The sequence below is a fragment of the Abramis brama genome (assembly GCF_963993115.1).
Source record: "Abramis brama genome assembly, chromosome: 12".
NCBI classification, from domain to species: Eukaryota; Metazoa; Chordata; class Actinopteri; order Cypriniformes; family Leuciscidae; genus Abramis; species Abramis brama.
The window spans coordinates 2,735,856-2,755,555 of NC_139974.1; the positions used below are offsets into that span (position 1 = coordinate 2,735,856).

Sequence of the window (19,700 nt, forward strand, 5' to 3'; positions counted from 1 at the left end):
TAATTTATTAATCTTTGCATTTATTGTAATTTTTATGCATCTGTTGTGATTATTTTTCATAATTTTTTTTTTTTTTTACGAATTAAGAAATAAAATAACAGGATAATAAAAATGGACTAATGCCCTTGGTATTTCTGTGATCCTAATGATCTGAGTGATCTGTTCATATTCAGTGAGCATATCTGCAGTGTATCGAGGTCCTAGACCAATGAGTGATTTAATTATAAACAAGTTATAATACTTTAAAATCAATCCTAAATGTAACTAAAGGCAAAAAATCCAAAATACCTGAAAATGTCACCAAACATCTTACGGTTTGGTCCGTCTGGTCACTTTTAGGGTAGAGTACTGATCTTTGAAAATCCTAACAATTACAATACGGTTTCAGAGCTATGCGCTTGAACCCCTAAAAAAAAGCAGATGTGGCTTATTAGATAAGAAATATTACAAGATACTAGAGTTACAAAGATATTATAGTCTAAAAAATAAGTAGTACCTAATGAATAGCTAGTACTGTATCAATTAAATAGGTATAAGTATCTAATGATAAACAATAGTATTTAATAAATAAGTGGAGATATCTTCAAACACATCAATACATAAACATGAGAACCTCTCAACCATCCAATCAGAGTTCACATGGTAATATATTAACATACTGAATGAAATTGTTTGTAACTGCTTTATATGTTTGCTTATCTTGCTAATTGGTTAGCAAGAAAACACAAGGAAAGATATGTTTAATATGACATAGATTGTTTTGAATGTAGGCCTACAGTATAAAGACTGCTTTGGTCACCAATATATATATATATATATATATATATATATATATATATATATATCTTTGTTTTGAAACCGGTAATGCACACCAGCCAAACAACCTCAATACCAGGACATCCACCACAGAAGATTGAGCCTTTTTGGAGAGTATTTATAATTACTTTAAATAAAAGATAATGAATATTAATCTGCATCTGAGAATGTGAGTCATGTCAAAATAAAAGCCCCTTTCACTGTAAATAGCCCTACTCAGAATATGTTTCAGCTTTCTGAATACTAAAAACTGCTTTACAGTTTGTGGATTTATATTTATGAGTATGGCCCTTTGAGTATTAGCATACTGAGCAGAAATGTGAATTTAAATACTAGTACCTGTTAAGTTCAGGATATCTTTAGTCAAATAAGTTACTAACCAAAAAAAAAAAAAAAAAAAAAAAAAAACCTTAACAAGAAAAATTAAATACTAGTCACTATTGGAATGAGCACTAGAATCTAATAAAATAAGAACTAGTACCTAATTAATAATCTGTAGTATCTTTATAAAGATACTTTTAAAGACTGAGCACTAGTATAATGAATATAAACTAATATAAAAAAAAAGAAGCATGTGGGAGAAGACGATACATCATGCAGCTCGCTGGAGGGGTCAGGCTGCATAATCATCTCTAAAGCTTCATTACAAGTCAAGCCCTTTCTCATGTTGCTTGCTGCTCTTCTCACCATCAAATGACCAGCAGGCTTGCATGCACGCGTTTAAATCCACTTGCTTTGTTTTTGTTTAGTCTGCATTTCTCACCATCAAAAGGCAGCAGATGCATAAATACACTTACTTTGTTTTTGTTTACTCCATGCATTTCTGAGAGCTGAGGTGCATATTTTGATTTTCTCAGACGCATCACGGTGAGTTCTCACACACTCTCTCTCTCTCACACACACACACACACACACACACACACACACACACACTAATATGCTATTATACTCCATGGGCCCTATCTTGCACCCAGCGCAATTGACTTTGTACACTGACGCATGTATCATTCCTATTTTGCACCCACGCAAAGCGCGCTTTTCCCTCCACAGAAGCACGTCGCTAAACTAGGGAATGAAATTGCGCTCCCTGGGCGGTTCAGCGCAAAAAAGGAGGCGTGTTCCGGCGCAAACATTCCTTCATGCTATTTTGCAGGTTTAGAAAACAATTGCGCCACTAACCAGGAAAAAATAGTTTAAAGTCAGTGGCGCGTTGCGCATGTTATTCATATGCTATTTTAAGGGCGCATGCTTGGCCATAATCAATGTAGCGTGTGCACAACGCGCATACACTTTGATTCTCTCATCTACACAGAAGCAGCAGTTTTCATTTTTGCAAATCATACATTATTATGATAGATAGATAGATAGATAGATAGATAGATAGATAGATAGACAATTTATTATAAAAGCATACATCTAGCTTACACATTTACCCAAATTATCATACACCTTTTTAACCGAAGTTAATTTGGGTGTGTTTCTCCATCCCCAACGTCCCTGACGAGAGCGTTGCTCTCCTTGGCTGTGAACCGCTCCTGGCGCGCGTCTGGCAAATCCGCCGTTATAATAGGAATCCGCTTTAGAACAAAGCGCGTCTGCTCTTAAAGGGAATGTGAGATGACGCTCTGATTGGTTTATTTCACGTTACGCCCAAACCACACCTATGAATAATGAAGCTACTTCAGACCAACCCATTTTAGATTTGCGCCTGGCGCAAGAGTCATTTATCCCGCTGGGAAAATAGCAACAGCGCCAAGACCCGCCCACAAAGTTACTTGCGCTTTGCGCTTTGACACTTGCGTTTCAGATCGTTAAAATAGGGCCCCATATAACTGTAATATAAATGTAAAAGCCAGAAACTAAAATTTTACCTCTTCCCAACAGGGAAAACCACCAACAATCAAAAATGCATGATTATATGGTGTCATGGCTTTGCAATCAAAAAATGTGGTTATAATGGAAGTCAATGGGGCAAAAACAGCCACGAACAGTAAATGAGGGAGAAAAAGTTCAAATCTGATCCTGCACAAAAACTAACAATGCATCAAAACCAATGTTGTTTCTAATCTTTGACATGTCCAAGACTGTGATAAAAGGTAAAAGAAATCCAGTCCACAATCACATTTTATATTGAAAATAAGTCATTTTGTGTGTTTTTTTCCCCAAATCAGTGACATAATTTATGAATTTGGCAATAAAAGAGTTAAAATCCTGATTTTTTAAAAACATTTAGTAGTTTTGAGCAGGACAGAGGTTGATTAATAGATTTATGCAAAAAAAAAAATGTGAAAAAAATATTTATCTGATACATTTTTTTACAGCAGTTTAAAGTAGTGGCTGTTTTCAGCCACAAACATAATGAAAGGGTGGTGAATTTGAACAATGCACAAGGGTTAAACAGCAAAGTAATCATAAAATAATTAAACCACCATTTGCTTGCATCAAGCAACTCTGTTGGTATTTTTATAATTAGTTGGCTATTAATATAGTTGTTACATTTAATTTATTGGCACACTTAATATGTGAATTATATTATCTGAAAACTGAACATTTAGCGTAGTCAGGCTTTTATTTGTGCTCAATAGATGAAAAAACGGTGCACTCGGGTTTATGGCTGCTGTAAATGTGACCTGCCACAAGATTTTCTGGGTTGTGCCGTTTCATTTTTCCCTATCAATTTCTACCTTATTGCTGAAAATTAACACAAAAGAAAAACATGAATAATCCGGTCTAAAATTATAAAATGAAGGTTTCTGTTTGTGACCAGTTCAAGGTGTGCTGCAATAATCATGCCTTGAATCTGCTGATGGTATATTTGTATGTCTCAAAATGTTAATTTCTATCCACAAAACTTGCCAGAACTCATGGTTTAAGGGGTTATTTAAAAAAAAAAATCTTCCAGAGGTGCATGCCCTCGTAACAAAACGTAACAGCACCGCTGCTGGAAAAATTTCAAGGGAAAACACTGTCACTTATTGGGAAACACAAACACAACAACAGATTAAAAAGCAATTGTAAACGATGGATGGATTGATTCTCTATGTGAGGTTTCTCTACATGTACTGCAATATAATTAAGAATTCTTGTCTCTGTTCTCTTGTTTCTATTCTATTGAAGTCAAAACCACAGGGAGAAATCAATCTCACCGGAGTCCAGCTGTGTGTCCATGAAGAGTGACCAGTCTATGGGAGAGCCAATGAGATTTGAGGGAAAACACACATCGACTGATCTGATGTACAACATTTCATTGATAGATAGATCTTCTCGAGTTACATGCATGCACACTCTGGAAAAAGACAATTTTTTTGGCTCTCAGACAGGTTTGTTCTATCCATTTATTTTAATAGAGGAAAACAAAATACATTTATTGAACTGAACCACATAGGCCCTGAAAAATATCAAAAAAGATATCAAAAGACAATTTTGCTAAGAACTGAAATATAAAAGGATATCTTTAGAACTTCTTGAGTTACAGACATGCAAACTTTGGAAAAATACACATGACAGTTTCTGCTTCAGAGTCCCAATTTTAAACTGTCACCGTTTGGCATATGATGCAACAAACATAAGCGTAATTTGCGAGTTATGGGACATGTAGTCTCAGCCTCAGACGTCACGCCCACGGAACGTTGGCTAAACGTCTGATGCATATGGTACACTTAACTGGAAACACTTCAGGAATGTCGAAGTCGTCATCTGATTGGTTGAATTTTATCGGATTTCCGGGGGGCGCGAGTGTCGCGCTTATTTTCGGTCCGCCTGGAAACAAAGCGCAGACGTGTAATTGCGTTTCCTACTGATTTACTCGGTGTTTTGATCAGATGTGGTAATGCAGACGCAATTGTTGTTATACGTGGACAAACAGATCAATGACTTACTGCTTGTTTTCTTCTCCTTCTTTGATTTTCTATGCTGACTGACTTGTTGCAGTCTATGGTTGCACGCCGATCTGTTGTTGTGGGGACATTTCCACGCAACGAAACGTGACACTGAACGAAACGAACTGTAATTGGTTGTTTGACATGTCGGTCAAACGGCCTTATGGGCGGGCCTTGGCCAAAGAAAGCTGCTATGAATTCCAGACCTTCAGCCGTCAGTCTGAAGGTCTGGCTACGCGAGACTATGGGACATGTGCCCACCACTCTTTTCCCGGGTCGATATTGTCCACACCACTTTTTGAAACATCTCGCAGCACGGATGTACCTAATACACACGAAACATCTCCAGTTGACTAGCAAGAGTATTAATTTCATTAGTTTGTGTTAATTTCATTCTGGTGCTGGAATGTGGAGTTTTTGAACTCATGCTGAGTGTGTGTTGCGGCTGTTATCAGTGTCCGAACGATCTCTTGTGTCTAGGCTTGCATAGACTAGCCGGGTAGTCGATAGATTGACTACTTCAACCACTAGTCGACGCTGTCGGAAACAATCGACTACTCGAGCGTCCATTAACCATAAATTAATAAAAAATGGCGAACGTCACCAACAGACACCACACGTCAGATGTGTGGAAGTATTTCATCAAAAATATTGACAAAAATATTGTAATTGGCCAACTCTGCAAGAGGCCGTTCACATATTGCATCTAAAAACGTGTGGAAAGCGTGGCTGTGCCACTGTCTCCTACAAGCGTTTGCGCTCCTATGGCGTCTGTCATTGCTATGCAACCATGAACTGCGCTCTCCATGATGACGACAAAGAAGTATTTGCATTAGCTTTACTACTAGATATATTTCTGGAGATGAGAAGGAAAAACCTGCCCTGTATAGCTACTATCAGCTGTTTGGCCGAGCTTTCGATGATGTTATCGAAAGGCCGAAGCTGATTGGTTTTTGTCACATGATCTGCGGTGCGCTTGAGGCATTCTGAAAATTTGTAGGGCTGGTCCGAATACCATTTTTTGAGCTTCGAAGCTTCGGTAGTAATGAACATCGAATATTCGAAGCTTCGGAGAGAGGGGGCTGAAAATATTCTTCTCTCTAATAAAGGCAGGAATCTCTATGTGTCTGTTTGTCCGTTTGCATTTTGATTATTTCAAGAACCGTTCATCCAGTCGACTTCACAAAGGAGTGCAGTGTCGCATTTGGTGCAATATTGATGGACACACGAGACGCGACACATTCAGAATTAATAAACTTTTAGTAAACTACAGAACAGCGCGAGCGGGAAGCAGCGCTCCTCACGCGGGCAGGGCTTATATTCTCCGAGAACCCACTGCACAAGTGATATAAAATGCACACACACAGGTTTGTTAAATTTAGCAATACTTTTAAGGTAGTCTAATATTTTTCTGTCTAACAAATTGACACAGTAAAGGGTAGATTTAAATAAAGAAAAACTAAATTTAAAGATGGTTTATTTAGCCACATGACAATGCCGGTGGAATTTGTTTTCGGTACAGTATGTTTAAGCTCTACATCAGGGGTCGGCATAGGCTGGCCCGCCAGCAATATTTCCTGGCCCGCCGGATTATTTTGGAAGTCCGTTTTTTTTTTTTTTTTCAGCTTATTTTTATTTTACAATAACGGTTTACAAATAGGCCCCGCCCCGTGTATCATTCGTTACTTATTATTTACTCGGGTAGCCTATAACACACTGATAAATAATATGTATTAGCCTACCTGATAAAAAATATTTGCACTAAATGCTGCACAAAACTCTTCCACTAGGCTACTTGAGAAAAGCCATAGCCGCGCGGTGATTTCACCGCCGCATACTGTGTAAAACGCTCATGAATCATGCGGCGCGGGATTCAATTTTAAAATATAAAGACGGTAGCGGTCGGAACTCTGTAGCCTACCTATAGCTTTGGACGGAGCGGGCGGTCTGACTGACAATAGCCCACTCCCGACATCTTTTGACAGCGTATCCGCACTTCATTCTGACCACCAGGCTGTTTGGTACTGAAACCATTGTTAATAAATAATAAACAACATTATTTTTTTGCAAGGATGTTTGAAATAGTTGGCAGAAAATAGCATGCTTCATTTGTCAGTAGGGCAATATGGTTTTTGTTTATGTTGCTTAACAATTTGAGTGATAGGCTTTGTCCTATTTAATTTATGTTATTTATGACATTTTTTTCTCTGCTGACAGTAGCCTACAATGTTAAAATAATATTTTATGTTGACACGAACACAAAGCATTTATAATTGTTATAGGCTGCTACTTAATCTCTCTCTTTCCGTTAGAGACATTTGAATGTGAGATTCTGGAAACTAGATCTAAATTTTGCGGACTCGTCAGGTCGGGAAATAATGCGGGTGAACACAGAGTGTATTTTAATTGCTGAATTGAACCTTGTGGGAGCGGGACGAAAAGAAAAAAAAACAGTCCCGCGCAGACCTCCTTAAACCATAGGTGTGTGTGTGTGTGTGTCCCGAATAAATAATAATAATAAAAAAGGAATAAAGTTCAAAAGTCGGACTGTAAGCAAATTAGGCATTGCTATTCACACCTTTATTAAAATAGCTGTAATATGTTAACACAATAGTACTTGATCTGTTTAAAATGATTTCATTGATATGCAATGTAGACGTTAAGAGTATAATAATTAATAATTAATAGTTAAGAGTATTTAATTTGTACCCATAGGGCTACTCCGTGTAGCTGGCCCGCCATCTACTGGCTAAAAGAAAAATTGGCCCGCGGCCAAAGTTAATTGCCGACCCCTGCTCTACATCATCATACATTACAAATAACAAATAGACAATACATGTATGATGATGTAGAGCTTAAACATACTGTAACGAAAACAAATAAAATAAATAAAGAAAAATGAAATTTAAATAAATAAAAATGAAATTTAAATAAAGAAAAAAATGAAATTTAAATAAATAAAAATGAAATTTAAATAAAAACGAAATTTAAATAAAGAAAAAAACGAAATTTAAGTAAAGAAAAACGAAATTTAAATAAAGAAAAATGAAATTTAGATAAAGAAAAAACGAAATTTAAATAAAGAAAAGACGAAATTTAAATAAAGAAAAACGAAATTAAGTTAAATTAAAAACGAGATTAATTTAGATTGATAATAACGGGTAAAAAGGGTAATACATTTTGTTTCTATTATTCTATTTTCCACAATGTCAAAGCAACATAGCTTAACCCAAAACACAAGCTCAGACACTTCGGTCCATACAAACTGCGTTCTAGCCAGAGAACACTCCCGTTGCTGGAACACAGGCGTCGGTTCTATTTCTAGCATGCACGCGTTTTCCGCATGGCTCGAGCTGAGTCTGTGTCTCACCCAGGCAGTGTGCAAACTCCAAACTGTTAACATGGGAGCCGAAATAACGGACACACCACGCAGTCAGTGTGTCGCTGGGCTTATTGAAGTGCTAATGAGAACCGTTTCGTGGGGGATCCCAGGTGTGAAAAAAAAAAAAAAAAAAAACGAATATTCGAATGTCAAATTTTCTAATCGAATACCAACCCACCGAACGAATATTTCGAATATTCGGGTCCAGCCCTAAAAATTTGAGATGTTTTCATCTCGCCATGGCATCGGCGCGCCTGGAAAAACTAGCGCACCATATTGCTTCCATTATGATCGCGCTCACCGCGCGCCTACATTTGAAATAACGAACTTGAGCGCAAAAAAGACGCGATATGTGAAGGGCCCTTGAGCAAGACATCTGAAATGAAAGGCAAGAACGGCTATTTATTTGGCTTTAGACTGTTACATGAAAATTTAAAAATGAAATGTCATAATTATAATGTTTTAAAAGTTTACTTATGTAATCTATGAATTAATAAATGTTTATTGATGAGATCTAGCTAGTCTTTTCATTTACAGTAGCATGAACCACGAGTAGTCGATTAACTCGAGTATTGTTTTGATAAGAAATCGACTAGCAGAAATCAGTAGTCTTGCAACCCCTACTTCACACAGACTACAGACGAACACTTCAATTAAATGATTAAAACATTAAATACTGACAGGGCCATTTCTGACCATTTTATTAATTTTCCCTTACAACTTAAACACTCAACTTAAATGTTTCTGATCATTGTCCATATTATTAAAAATTTAGTTTTTATACTAATATTCAGCTACAAAATATACTTGTGCTAAAATACAGTGTTATGTTAAAGTGTTAACAGGAGCGTTGAGGCGCTTATTGGCACCGCTCTATCTGGCTCTATATGAACATTATATGAATTCTTGTCTCTGTTTTCTCGACTCTGTTGTATTGTCTCTGTTCTGTCCGTGTTTGTCCACAATTAGTGAACAGTCTATGGACACTCGAGGAACATTTAGGGGAAGACACATGTCATCTAATCTGAGGTACAACATTTCTGTCTAGACATAAAGATATTTTACTATCACTTTTACTTCTTCAATTTACGTTTTAATCTAATGATTTATTATTTTAGTTGTAATACTCAACTGGTCCAAAGCACATGTAAATCAAAACTGCTGAAGAAGTTTCAGTGTGTGTGTGAAGGAACAGCAAAGCAGGGAAACCCAACACTCCTGAATGAGATCTACACAGAGCTCTACATCACAGAGAGTGAAAGTGGAGAGATCAATAATGAGCATGAGGTGAGACAGATTGAGACACAATCCAGGAGAGCAGAAACAGAGGACACACCAATCAAATGCAATGACATCTTTAGACCTTTACCTGGACAAGACAAACCCATCAGAACTGTGCTGACAAAGGGAGTCGCTGGCATTGGGAAAACAGTCTCTGTGCAGAAGTTCATTGTGGACTGGGCTGAAGGGAAAGAGAATCAGGACGTCCAGCTCATATTTCCACTTCCTTTCAGAGAGCTCAACTTGATGAAGGACAAAACACTCAGTCTTTCAGATCTTCTTCATGTCTTTTTCCCTGAAACAACAGAAATGGAAATATCCAGTGGTGAATATAAAGTGTTGTTCATCTTTGATGGTCTGGATGAGTGTCGTCTGTCTCTGAACTTTAAGAGCGAAGTGAAACTGTGTGATATATCTGAATCAGCCTCAGTGGACGAGCTGCTGATGAACCTCATTGAGGGGAATCTGCTTCCCTCGTCTCTCATCTGGATCACCTCCAGACCAGCAGCAGCGGATCTCGTCCCCTCTGAGTGTGTCCATCGAGTGACAGAGGTACGAGGCTTCAATGAGCCACAGAAGGAGGAATACTTCAGGAAGAGAATCAGTGATCAGAGTCTGGCCAATACAATCATCACACACCTGAAGTCCTCGAGGAGCCTCCACATCATGTGCCACATCCCAGTGTTCTGCTGGATCTCAGCCACTGTTCTTGAGAAGATGTTGAGTGAAGCAGAGAGAGGAGAGATTCCCAAGACTCTCACTCAGATGTACACACACTTCCTGATCATTCAGACCAACATCAAACATGATAAGGACTATGAGAAGAGAGTGAAAGATGAAGACATGATTCTCAAACTGGGGAAACTGGCTTTCCAGCAGCTTGTGAAAGGCAACCTGATCTTCTATGAGGAAGACCTGAGAGAGTGTGGCATTGATGTGACAGAAGCATCAGTGTACTCAGGATTGTGCACTCAGATCTTCAGAGAGGAGTTGGGCTTGTATCAGGGGAAAGTCTTCTGCTTTGTTCATCTGAGCATCCAGGAACATCTAGCAGCTCTATATGCACACATTCACTTTACAAACGAGACCAGAAATGTGTTTGACACACCCATACAACGTTTCTTTACTGAAATCTTTAACCAGAAGAAATATCCTTCATTATCTGAGCTGCATCAGAGAGCTGTGGATGAGGCTTTACAGAGTAAGAATGGACATCTGGACCTTTTCCTGCGTTTCCTTCTGGGTCTCTCATTGGAGTCCAATCAGACTCTCTTACGAGAACTACTGACACAGACTGGAAGCTGCTCCTACAACAAAGAGGAAACAGTTCAGTACATCAAACAGAAGATCAGGGAGAATCGCTCTCCAGAGAGATCCATCAATCTGTTCCACTGTCTGAATGACCTGGGTGATGATTCACTGATGCAGGAGATCCAAGATTATCTGAAATCTGGAAAAATAAGAGGAACCAAACTCTCCTCTTCACAGTGGTCAGCTCTGGTTTATGTGTTGCTGACATCCGCGCAGAAGATGGATGATTTTAATCTAAAACAGTTTATTGGAGCACAAAATACAACAGGTGAAGTTCTTCAGAAGCTGATGCCTGTGGTTAAAGAATCCAGATCAGTTCAGTAAGTCACTCTGACAACAATCATTACACTGATAAAACATGATCATATTTATTATTTTATCATGTGTTTTCTAACCAAAGCAATTCTGTAATAGGAGAAATTCATATATATCGTAGGTAACCCTTTACAATAACAGTACATGAATAATCATATCCTAATAACTGAATTAATAGTTATTTCAACATGAACTCATGATTACCGAAGATATGAACTAATCATGAACCAATGAAGAGCTATCCTAAACTACGACAGGAGTCATAATGATTCATACATGAATAACAGCAGCCTTAACTACATGTTAGTACATGTTTGATAATTAATGCATTAATTAACATATAGGGGTAAACTAAATCAACCAGGCTCCGTAAGAATAAATAAGTACTCTGAATTTGAATCAAACATGATTTAATACTCTCAACGTTGTGTGTTTCTCTCCTGTGGCGAATAATGAATGCTATACAAAAATAATATATATAAAAAAAGTTTATCATCAAGTAACTGAAAAGGATGTTCAATCTTCATTAGATTCTTTCCAAAGCTTCTGAGTTCATTTTACTTTTGATAGTTTTTGATAGTGTTTTAATATTCAGCTGCAAAATATACTTATGCTAAAATACAGTTATGTTAAAGTGTTAACAGAAGCGTTGAGGCGCTTATTGGCACCGCTCTATCTGGCTCTATATGAACACTATATGAATTCTTGTCTCTGTTTTCTCATCTCTGTTATATTGTCTCTGTTCTGTCTGTCTTTGTCCATAATTAGTGAACAGTCTATGGACACTCGAGGAACATTTACGGGAAGACGCATGTCATCTATTCTGAGGTACAGATTTCTGTCTAGACATAAAGATATTTTGCTATCACTTTTACTTCTTCAATTAAGTTTTAATCTAATGATTTATTATTTTAGTCGTGATTCTCAACTGGCCCAAAGCACATTTAAATCAAATCTGCTGAAGAAGTTTCAGTGTCTGTATGAAGGAACAGCAAAGCAGGGAAACCCAACACTCCTGAATGAGATCTACACAGAGCTCTACATCACAGAGAGTGAAAGTGGAGAGATCAATAATGAGCATGAGGTGAGACAGATCGAGACACAGTCCAGGAGAGCAGAAACAGAGGACACACCGATCAAATGCACTGACATCTTTAGACCTTTACCTGGACAAGACAAACCCATCAGAACTGTGCTGACAAAGGGAGTCGCTGGCATTGGAAAAACAGTCTCTGTGCAGAAGCTCATCCTGGACTGGGCTGAAGGGAAAGAGAATCAGGACGTCCAGCTCATATTTCCACTTCCTTTCAGAGAGATCAACTTGATGAAGGACAAAACACTCAGTCTTTCAGGTCTTCTTCATGTCTTTTTCCCTGAAACTAAAGAAATGGAAATATCCAGTGATGAATATAAAGTGTTGTTCATCTTTGATGGTCTGGATGAGTGTCGTATGTCTCTGAACTTTAAGAGCGAAGTGAAACTGTGTGATATATCTGAATCAGCCTCAGTGGACGAGCTGCTGATGAACCTCATTGAGGGGAATCTGCTTCCCTCTGCTCTCATCTGGATCACCTCCAGACCAGCAGCAGCGGATCTCGTCCCCTCTGAGTGTGTCCATCGAGTGACAGAGGTACGAGGCTTCAATGAGCCACAGAAGGAGGAATACTTCAGGAAGAGAATCAGTGATCAGAGTCTGGCCAATACAATCATCACACACCTGAAGTCCTCGAGGAGCCTCCACATCATGTGCCACATCCCAGTGTTCTGCTGGATCTCAGCCACTGTTCTAGAGGAGATGTTGAGAGAAGCAGAGAGAGGAGAGATTCCCAAGACTCTCACTCAGATGTACACACACTTCCTGATCATTCAGACCAACATCAAACATGATAAGGACTATGAGAAGAGAGTGAAAGATGAAGACATGATTCTCAAACTGGGGAAACTGGCTTTCCAGCAGCTTGTGAAAGGCAACCTGATCTTCTATGAGGAAGACCTGAGAGAGTGTGGCATTGATGAGACAGAAGCATCAGTGTACTCAGGATTGTGCACTCAGATCTTCAGAGAGGAGTTGGGCTTGTATCAGGGGAAAGTTTTTTGCTTTGTTCATCTGAGCATCCAGGAACATCTAGCAGCTCTATATGCACACATTCACTTTACATATGTGAACATAAATGTGTTTGACAAAACCATACAACGTTTCTTTACTAAAATCGTAAAACAGATGATATCTCCTTCATTATCTGAGCTGCATCAGAGAGCTGTGGATGAGGCTTTACAGAGTAAGAATGGACATCTGTACCTTTTCCTGCGTTTCCTTCTGGGTCTCTCATTGGAGTCCAATCGGACTCTCTTACGAAAACTACTGACACAGACTGGAATATGGTCCTACAACAAAGAGGAAACAGTTCAGTACATCAAACAGAAGATCGAGGAGAATCGCTCTCCAGAGAGATCCATCAATCTGTTCCACTGTCTGAATGAACTGGGTAAGGATTCTCTGATGCAGGAGATCCAACGTTATCTGAAATCTGGAGAAATAAGAAGAACCAAACTCTCCTCTTCACAGTGGTCAGCTCTGGTTTATGTGTTGCTGACATCAGAGCAGAAGATGGAGGTTTTTGAGCTAAGAAAGTTTATTGGAGCCAATACTACAGCAGATGAAGTTCTTCAGAAGCTGATGCCTGTGGTTAAAGAGTCCAGATCAGTTCAGTAAGTCACTCTGACAACAATCATTACACTGATAAAACTTGATCACATTTATGAGTTTAGCATGTGTTTTCTAACCAAAGCAATACTGTAATAGGAGAAATACATATATATCTTAAGTAACCCTTTACAATAACAGTACATGAATAATCATATCCTAATACCTGAATCAATAGTTAATTCAACATGAACTCATGATTAGCGAAGATATGAACTAATCATAAACCAATGTAGAGCTATCCTTAAAGGTGCCTTATGCAACTTGTTCCATCATAAAATATCCAATAATAACCCTTATATGTCATCAGCTAACGTTAAAACATAGTATCTGGCAGAGTGTCAGAACTGACATTCCCCCCACTGCCTTGGTAGCCAGCATATATTGGAGTCGGGACGTTTTGGGGCGTGTACATTTGTAAGGGTGTGTGTGAGGTGATAGCCAATGACAGGCTTTGAGGGCAGATACACTGAGAGTTACAAACACGCCCAATATTTTGTTAAAGTAATGGCGGACGCAAGCCCTACTAGCGACGGAGCTTGCCAAAAAAATAAGAAAAGAAAATATAGCAATGCAAAGAGAGCATCGGATAAAGCCCGGAGTAAAACCACAGTAAATCTGGGTTTGGCGTTTGTCAGATGGCGGCAGATGAGGTTTGCATTTGGATTGAAGAGCGATGCAGAGTTGGCCACGTTTCTATTGGACAGGTACAGTAATGTAAATACCTCATTTATCAGGTTAGCTAGTTAGTTCGCAAACATTCATTGTGATCTCTGCAAAAGAGACAATTTCGTTGCTTTTTGGAGTTTTCAGATTTAAAAACGTCAATAAATTCTCGTTCGTTCTGCTCTCACACGGAACAAATCGATTATAATATGTTTATACCGTCAAATGAAATCCTGCAGGTGTCGGCGCTTTCTCCGTCCATGCTATAAATGCACATCCTTGAATGAGCGCGGATTTTCTAGCGCATTTACTTGAACTTCATAGGCAATATGGTTTAACCCATTTGAGAGGCGGCCAAAATCAGAATTTAAAATGGACTGAATAAGCTACGAACTTGACGAGTGATGCCGCGCTGACATGTATGCACAAATTATCACACACACTCTCTCAGATGGTCTGTCTGACTGCAGCCTGCAAGCAAAAAGTGTCTCCGCCAAATGGGAAGCAAAGCTGTCAATCAAACTCTGTTAGTAACCGTTACCAGTGTGATTCAACTAATTGCCTATAGGTGGCTCCAAGTTGCATAAGGCACCTTTAACTACGACTAGACCTAAACTAAATCAACCAGGCGCCATAAGAATAAATAACTACTCTGAATTTGAATCAAACATGATTTAATACTCTCAATGTTGTGTGTTTCTCTTCTGTGGTGAATAATGAATGATATACAAAAAAGAAATATACCAAAAAAGTTTACCATCAAGTAACTGAAAAGGATGTTTAATCTTCAGTAGATTCTTTCCAAAGCTTCTGAGGTCATTTTATCTTTAATAGTTTTTGATAGTGTTTTATGGTGCGTATTTCTAGACACCTTTAACCTTATTTTGATTATTCTCAGGTTAGGGAAAGTACATCAAATCTGTCCTAAATCATAAGCATCTGAATTTTCATTCTCACAATCTATAGGTCAGAAGACTTCTTCATGATCTGTTCAGTTCAGTATTTTAGAAATCAAAAACTTTTGGCAGACGAGCTTCTTAGTTTCAATTAAATATAGGTTTATTATTTACAGGTTAACTAGATTACAAAAAGGCATACATGTAACAGGACAATTGCATATTTTCCACAACAATAGTTATAAGCATGATTGGATGATGTGAAGAGGTGACAACTGCTTTCATATACAAATCTGTTGAGGAGAAAGGAGAAATTCATATATATTTTATCATTTATATCAGTGTTTCCTGAACTGAGAGACTGAAGAGTGTCATTGTTCTCTACAGGTTGAGGGATTGTGGTGTTACAGATGAAGGCTGTGCTGCTCTGACTTCAGCTCTGAGATCAAACCCCTCACACCTGAGAGAACTGATTCTGTGGGGGAATAAAGTAGGAGATTCAGGAGTCAAGCAGCTTTCTGATCTACTGCAGGATCCTCACTGTAAACTGGAGAAACTGTGGTAAGATTTTATAAAATGTCCCAACATAGTCCTCTATTTAAATGGTAAATAATGACTGCCATACAAAAAAAAATCTACTGTGAAATTACTAATGTACATGTTGATTTTATTTTCATTAGATTTTTTCCAATGTGTCTGACATCATTTTACAATATTAATGATAGATTAAACATGACTGGATGATGTAAAGATGTGACAGCCGTGTTCATATACAGATATGTTGATGATTTGGGGGTATTTGTGTGACACTCACATAATAAGTTTTGTTGAGATTATTACTTTTTGTTTCCTTTCCTTCTATTGCAATAGTATTTTATTTTATTCTGATTTATATAATTGAATATTAATGAGAGGGTACGGAAAAAGCACACAATGACATGTGTTTCCTAAAATGGACACATGGCAGTAATCGCGAGTAGCGTCACACGGGGACATTTAGCGATGCGCAGAGCAAGATGAGCTCATAATCCGAGTCAATGGAAAATGAGCAACTGTGTTCCTTCGTCACTGATTTCTCTGTAATATTTAATATATTTCCAGGTCAGTTACACACCTTTTATGTGACTCCAGATGTTTATAAGCTTATATGAATCCCCAGTGAAGTGTGCTCCATAAGCTAAAAACATGTCAAGTGTGTAAACAGTTCAAATTGACAGTACGCAGTTGAGAAAATGGCGGCAGATGCCCACAGATTGTTTTTTATTTATTTCTTATGGCTTCGGGGCATTTGTGGGTTATTTCAGCGTGTGTGGAAAACAGCTATATGTGTTTAAAGGGTAAAAAGTTAATGTGAATGTACAGCATAAGACCAGTTACAGCTGCGACCATGTTTAAGGGCGCACGTGTGTTAATATTACAATAATACAGAGTTCATAGAACTGAGTGCCAAAGTTATGAGGCAGAGATGTTTACTTTTGAAGTGTGAGTTCTTATAGTGTAAATGTGACAAAACTGCAAATGAGAATTATCCTGTTGTATAAAGTGAACACTTATAAAATGTCCATTTATTACAAAAATACTCTTTTGATAAGAGAACAAAGATGACAGATGTTAAAGAGAAAAGTGCAGATAATGATTGATGATAGACCAAAGTGATTTAAATGGAAAATGTTTGTTTTTGGTTTCATACAAATTTTGATAAGCTAATGTTTGTAAAATATGTGAGTATACATTTATGTGAAAACAGACCTTTCAAGAATATATTGCTTCATGTTATCCAAATATGGATATAACCTGTGCTTAAATGCAAAGCAGACAAAAATAACAGAAAACAACTCATGATTGCAGATACAAAGTTAAATTGAAGTTGAAAATAAATATAATCCGAGTCAATGGAGAATGAGCAACTGTGTTCCTGCGTCACTGATTTCTCTGTAATATTTAATATATTTCCAGAGCACTCCTAGGAGAGGATTATATATATATATCTGCCAGCGGAGACCTAGCCGGGACCCGCTACATTTGCATAAAAAAATAATATTCGGTTACACTTTATTTTAAGGTGTCATTGTTACAATGTAATTATACAATATATTTAAGTACTGAGTAATATTAAGCAACTGCATGTACTCACTATAGGGTTAGGGTAGGATTAGGATTTGGTTGAGGCTTAGTTGCATGCAATTATGCATAATTTACTGTTATTAGTTCATGTAACATATGTAACAAGGACACTGTTAAATAAAGTGTTATTGAATATTCTTGCAATTTTTATGATATGGAAACTAACTACTCAAGCAGTTTGTAGAAGCGGGTCTGAACCTTAGACTGGACCTGTTAATGGTGCCGTGGATTAAGTCTCTGATTGTGAAGTTCTGCTGATCTGAGCTGTATATCCTGAACTGAGAGACTGAAGAGTGTCATTGTTCTCTACAGGTTGAGGGATTGTGGTGTTACAGATGAAGGTTGTGCTGCTCTGACTTCAGCTCTGAAATCAAACCCCTCACACCTGAGAGACCTGGATCTGTCAAGGAATAAAGTAGGAGATTCTGGAGTCAAGCTGCTTTCTGATCTGAGGAAAGATCCACATTATAAACTGCAGACACTTCTGTGAGTAGTGATGAATAAAACTGTTCATATTTTAATTGAAAGTTAATTTAGTTTATTAGTTTACTTTCATTGTGATGGTGAATTACTCACTAAAAACATGTTTAATAAGAGTTTAATTTATTTATTTTTTTCATTAGAGTTTATATAGCAACAATCAAATATCTTCAAGTTTCTTTTTATTTCAAACAATTCAATATTTTGCTTTTATCATTGTCAATGTCAATTGCAATAAAATATATAATGGTAAATATTTATCACTAGATTCTTTATCATAAATAAAACTGACCCAGTGACACAGAAAGAGGACAGTCATACAGGATTATAGATAAGCTTTAACAATCGTGTATCTCAGTATTATATTATAATGTCTCACTTAATCATCTAAGTAGTTTCTTTTAGTTGTTCTAAAGTTGATAATGCAATAATGTCGCACACATATGACTGTCTGTGTTTTACTTACAGGGTTTAGATGTTAGTCTGACCTTCTCTGGATCAGCTGATGGAGAATAAAGAGCCTCTACAGACACAATCACATTCATCAGAATCAACAGACTCAAACCCACAGTGATCATCACACACACACGTGTGTGTAACTTTACAGAATGATCCAATCCTTCATCCAAAGTCAAACCAGGAAATCTTCAACCAGATGAACTGGATACATATTCTGTTCAGATCCAATCTGACCTCTGACCTGTAATGCCTTAATCATAATCATACACTATTTGTTCGTTGGTCAGAGGAGAACTGAGCGACTGAGTCTGGTTTCTGCCAAGGTTTTCTTCTCCATTCTGTCACTGATGGAGTTTGAGTTCCTGCACTGTCGCCTCTGGCTTGCTTAGTTGAGGACACTTAAAGGGTTAGTTCACCCAAAAATGAAAATTCTGTCAGTAATTACTCACCCTCATGTTGTTCAACCGCGTAAGACCTTCGTTCATCTTCGGAACACAAATTAAGATATTTTTGATGAAATCTGAGCCATGTCTCACTCCTCCATAGGCTTTCAGAGGGACCGAAACTTGCTGGCCCAGAAAAGTTATTAAAGAAATCTTTAATATAGTCCAAGTAACTCCAGTGGCTCAATCTTAAGTATATCAAGCAACGAGAATACTTTTTGTGCGCAAAAACAAACAAAAATAACGACTTTATTCCACTATTCATTTCCTTCTCTCTGGACCTCTAGTTGGTTCGCGTAGTGTTTTTGCGCAGCGCGTCTGTGTTACACGTCACCACGTAGGCTCACTATTGGCCGACGCCGGTCATGTGTGTGATGCGTGATGACGTGCAACACAGACGCGCAGCGCAAAAACACTACGAGGCCAGCAAGTTTCGGTCCCTCTGAAAGCCTATGGAGGAGTGAGACATGGCTCAGATTTCATCAAAAATATCTTAATTTGTGTTCCGAAGATGAACGAAGGTCTTACGCGGTTGGAACAACATGAGGGTGAGTAATTACTGACAGAATTTTCATTTTTGGGTGAACTAACCCTTTAATATTCAACAATATTATTGATCTGATCTGACACCATTATATGAGAACTGAACTGAGCTGGACGATGACATCACTGTTTTCTCCAGAGCGGCTGTATAGATAAATGAACTAAAGTAATAACTTTTTTACAACAGAAATGAATCAACACTGAACTTACTTAAGATGGACTATGGTATTATTTTCTTCTAGATCTGTTGTACAGCAGGAACAAACTTTGTTGCATTATTTTCCTGTTATCTCTGTAAAGCTGCTTTGAAAACATCTGTATTGTAAAAAGCGCTGTATAAATAAAGGTTACTTGACTTTTGTTTCTACAGAAGTGACATTTATACTGCAAACGCTGTACTAC

General features: G+C 37.8%; 2 protein-coding genes across 2 annotated transcripts in view; both read left to right on the forward strand.

The window, feature by feature from the left end:
• The window catches only part of LOC311093928 (uncharacterized protein), a 773,523-nt gene that overhangs the window by 206,294 nt on the left and 547,529 nt on the right, over window positions 1-19,700 (forward strand). The gene's annotated exons all lie outside the window — the stretch shown is intronic.
• On the forward strand, window positions 3,541-18,739 carry LOC311093770 (uncharacterized protein). Its single transcript, XM_084131365.1, has 9 exons — window positions 3,541-4,050; window positions 9,046-9,105; window positions 9,195-10,988; window positions 11,752-11,811; window positions 11,899-13,692; window positions 15,252-15,261; window positions 15,644-15,810; window positions 17,686-17,859; window positions 18,322-18,739. The coding sequence occupies exons 1-9, from the start codon at window positions 3,983-3,985 to the stop codon at window positions 18,326-18,328; spliced, it is 4,134 nt and encodes a 1,377-aa protein (XP_083987491.1). The 5' UTR covers window positions 3,541-3,982; the 3' UTR covers window positions 18,329-18,739.

Coding starts and splice junctions, on each gene's coding strand:
- LOC311093770 (XM_084131365.1), top strand. CDS start 3,983: ATGAAGAGTGACCAGTCTATGGGAGAGCCAATGAGATTTGAGGGAAAA. Junction 10,989..11,751: donor AAAGAATCCAGATCAGTTCA/GTAAGTCACTCT, acceptor GTCCATAATTAG/TGAACAGTCTATGGACACTC. Junction 15,811..17,685: donor TGTAAACTGGAGAAACTGTG/GTAAGATTTTAT, acceptor TGTTCTCTACAG/GTTGAGGGATTGTGGTGTTA.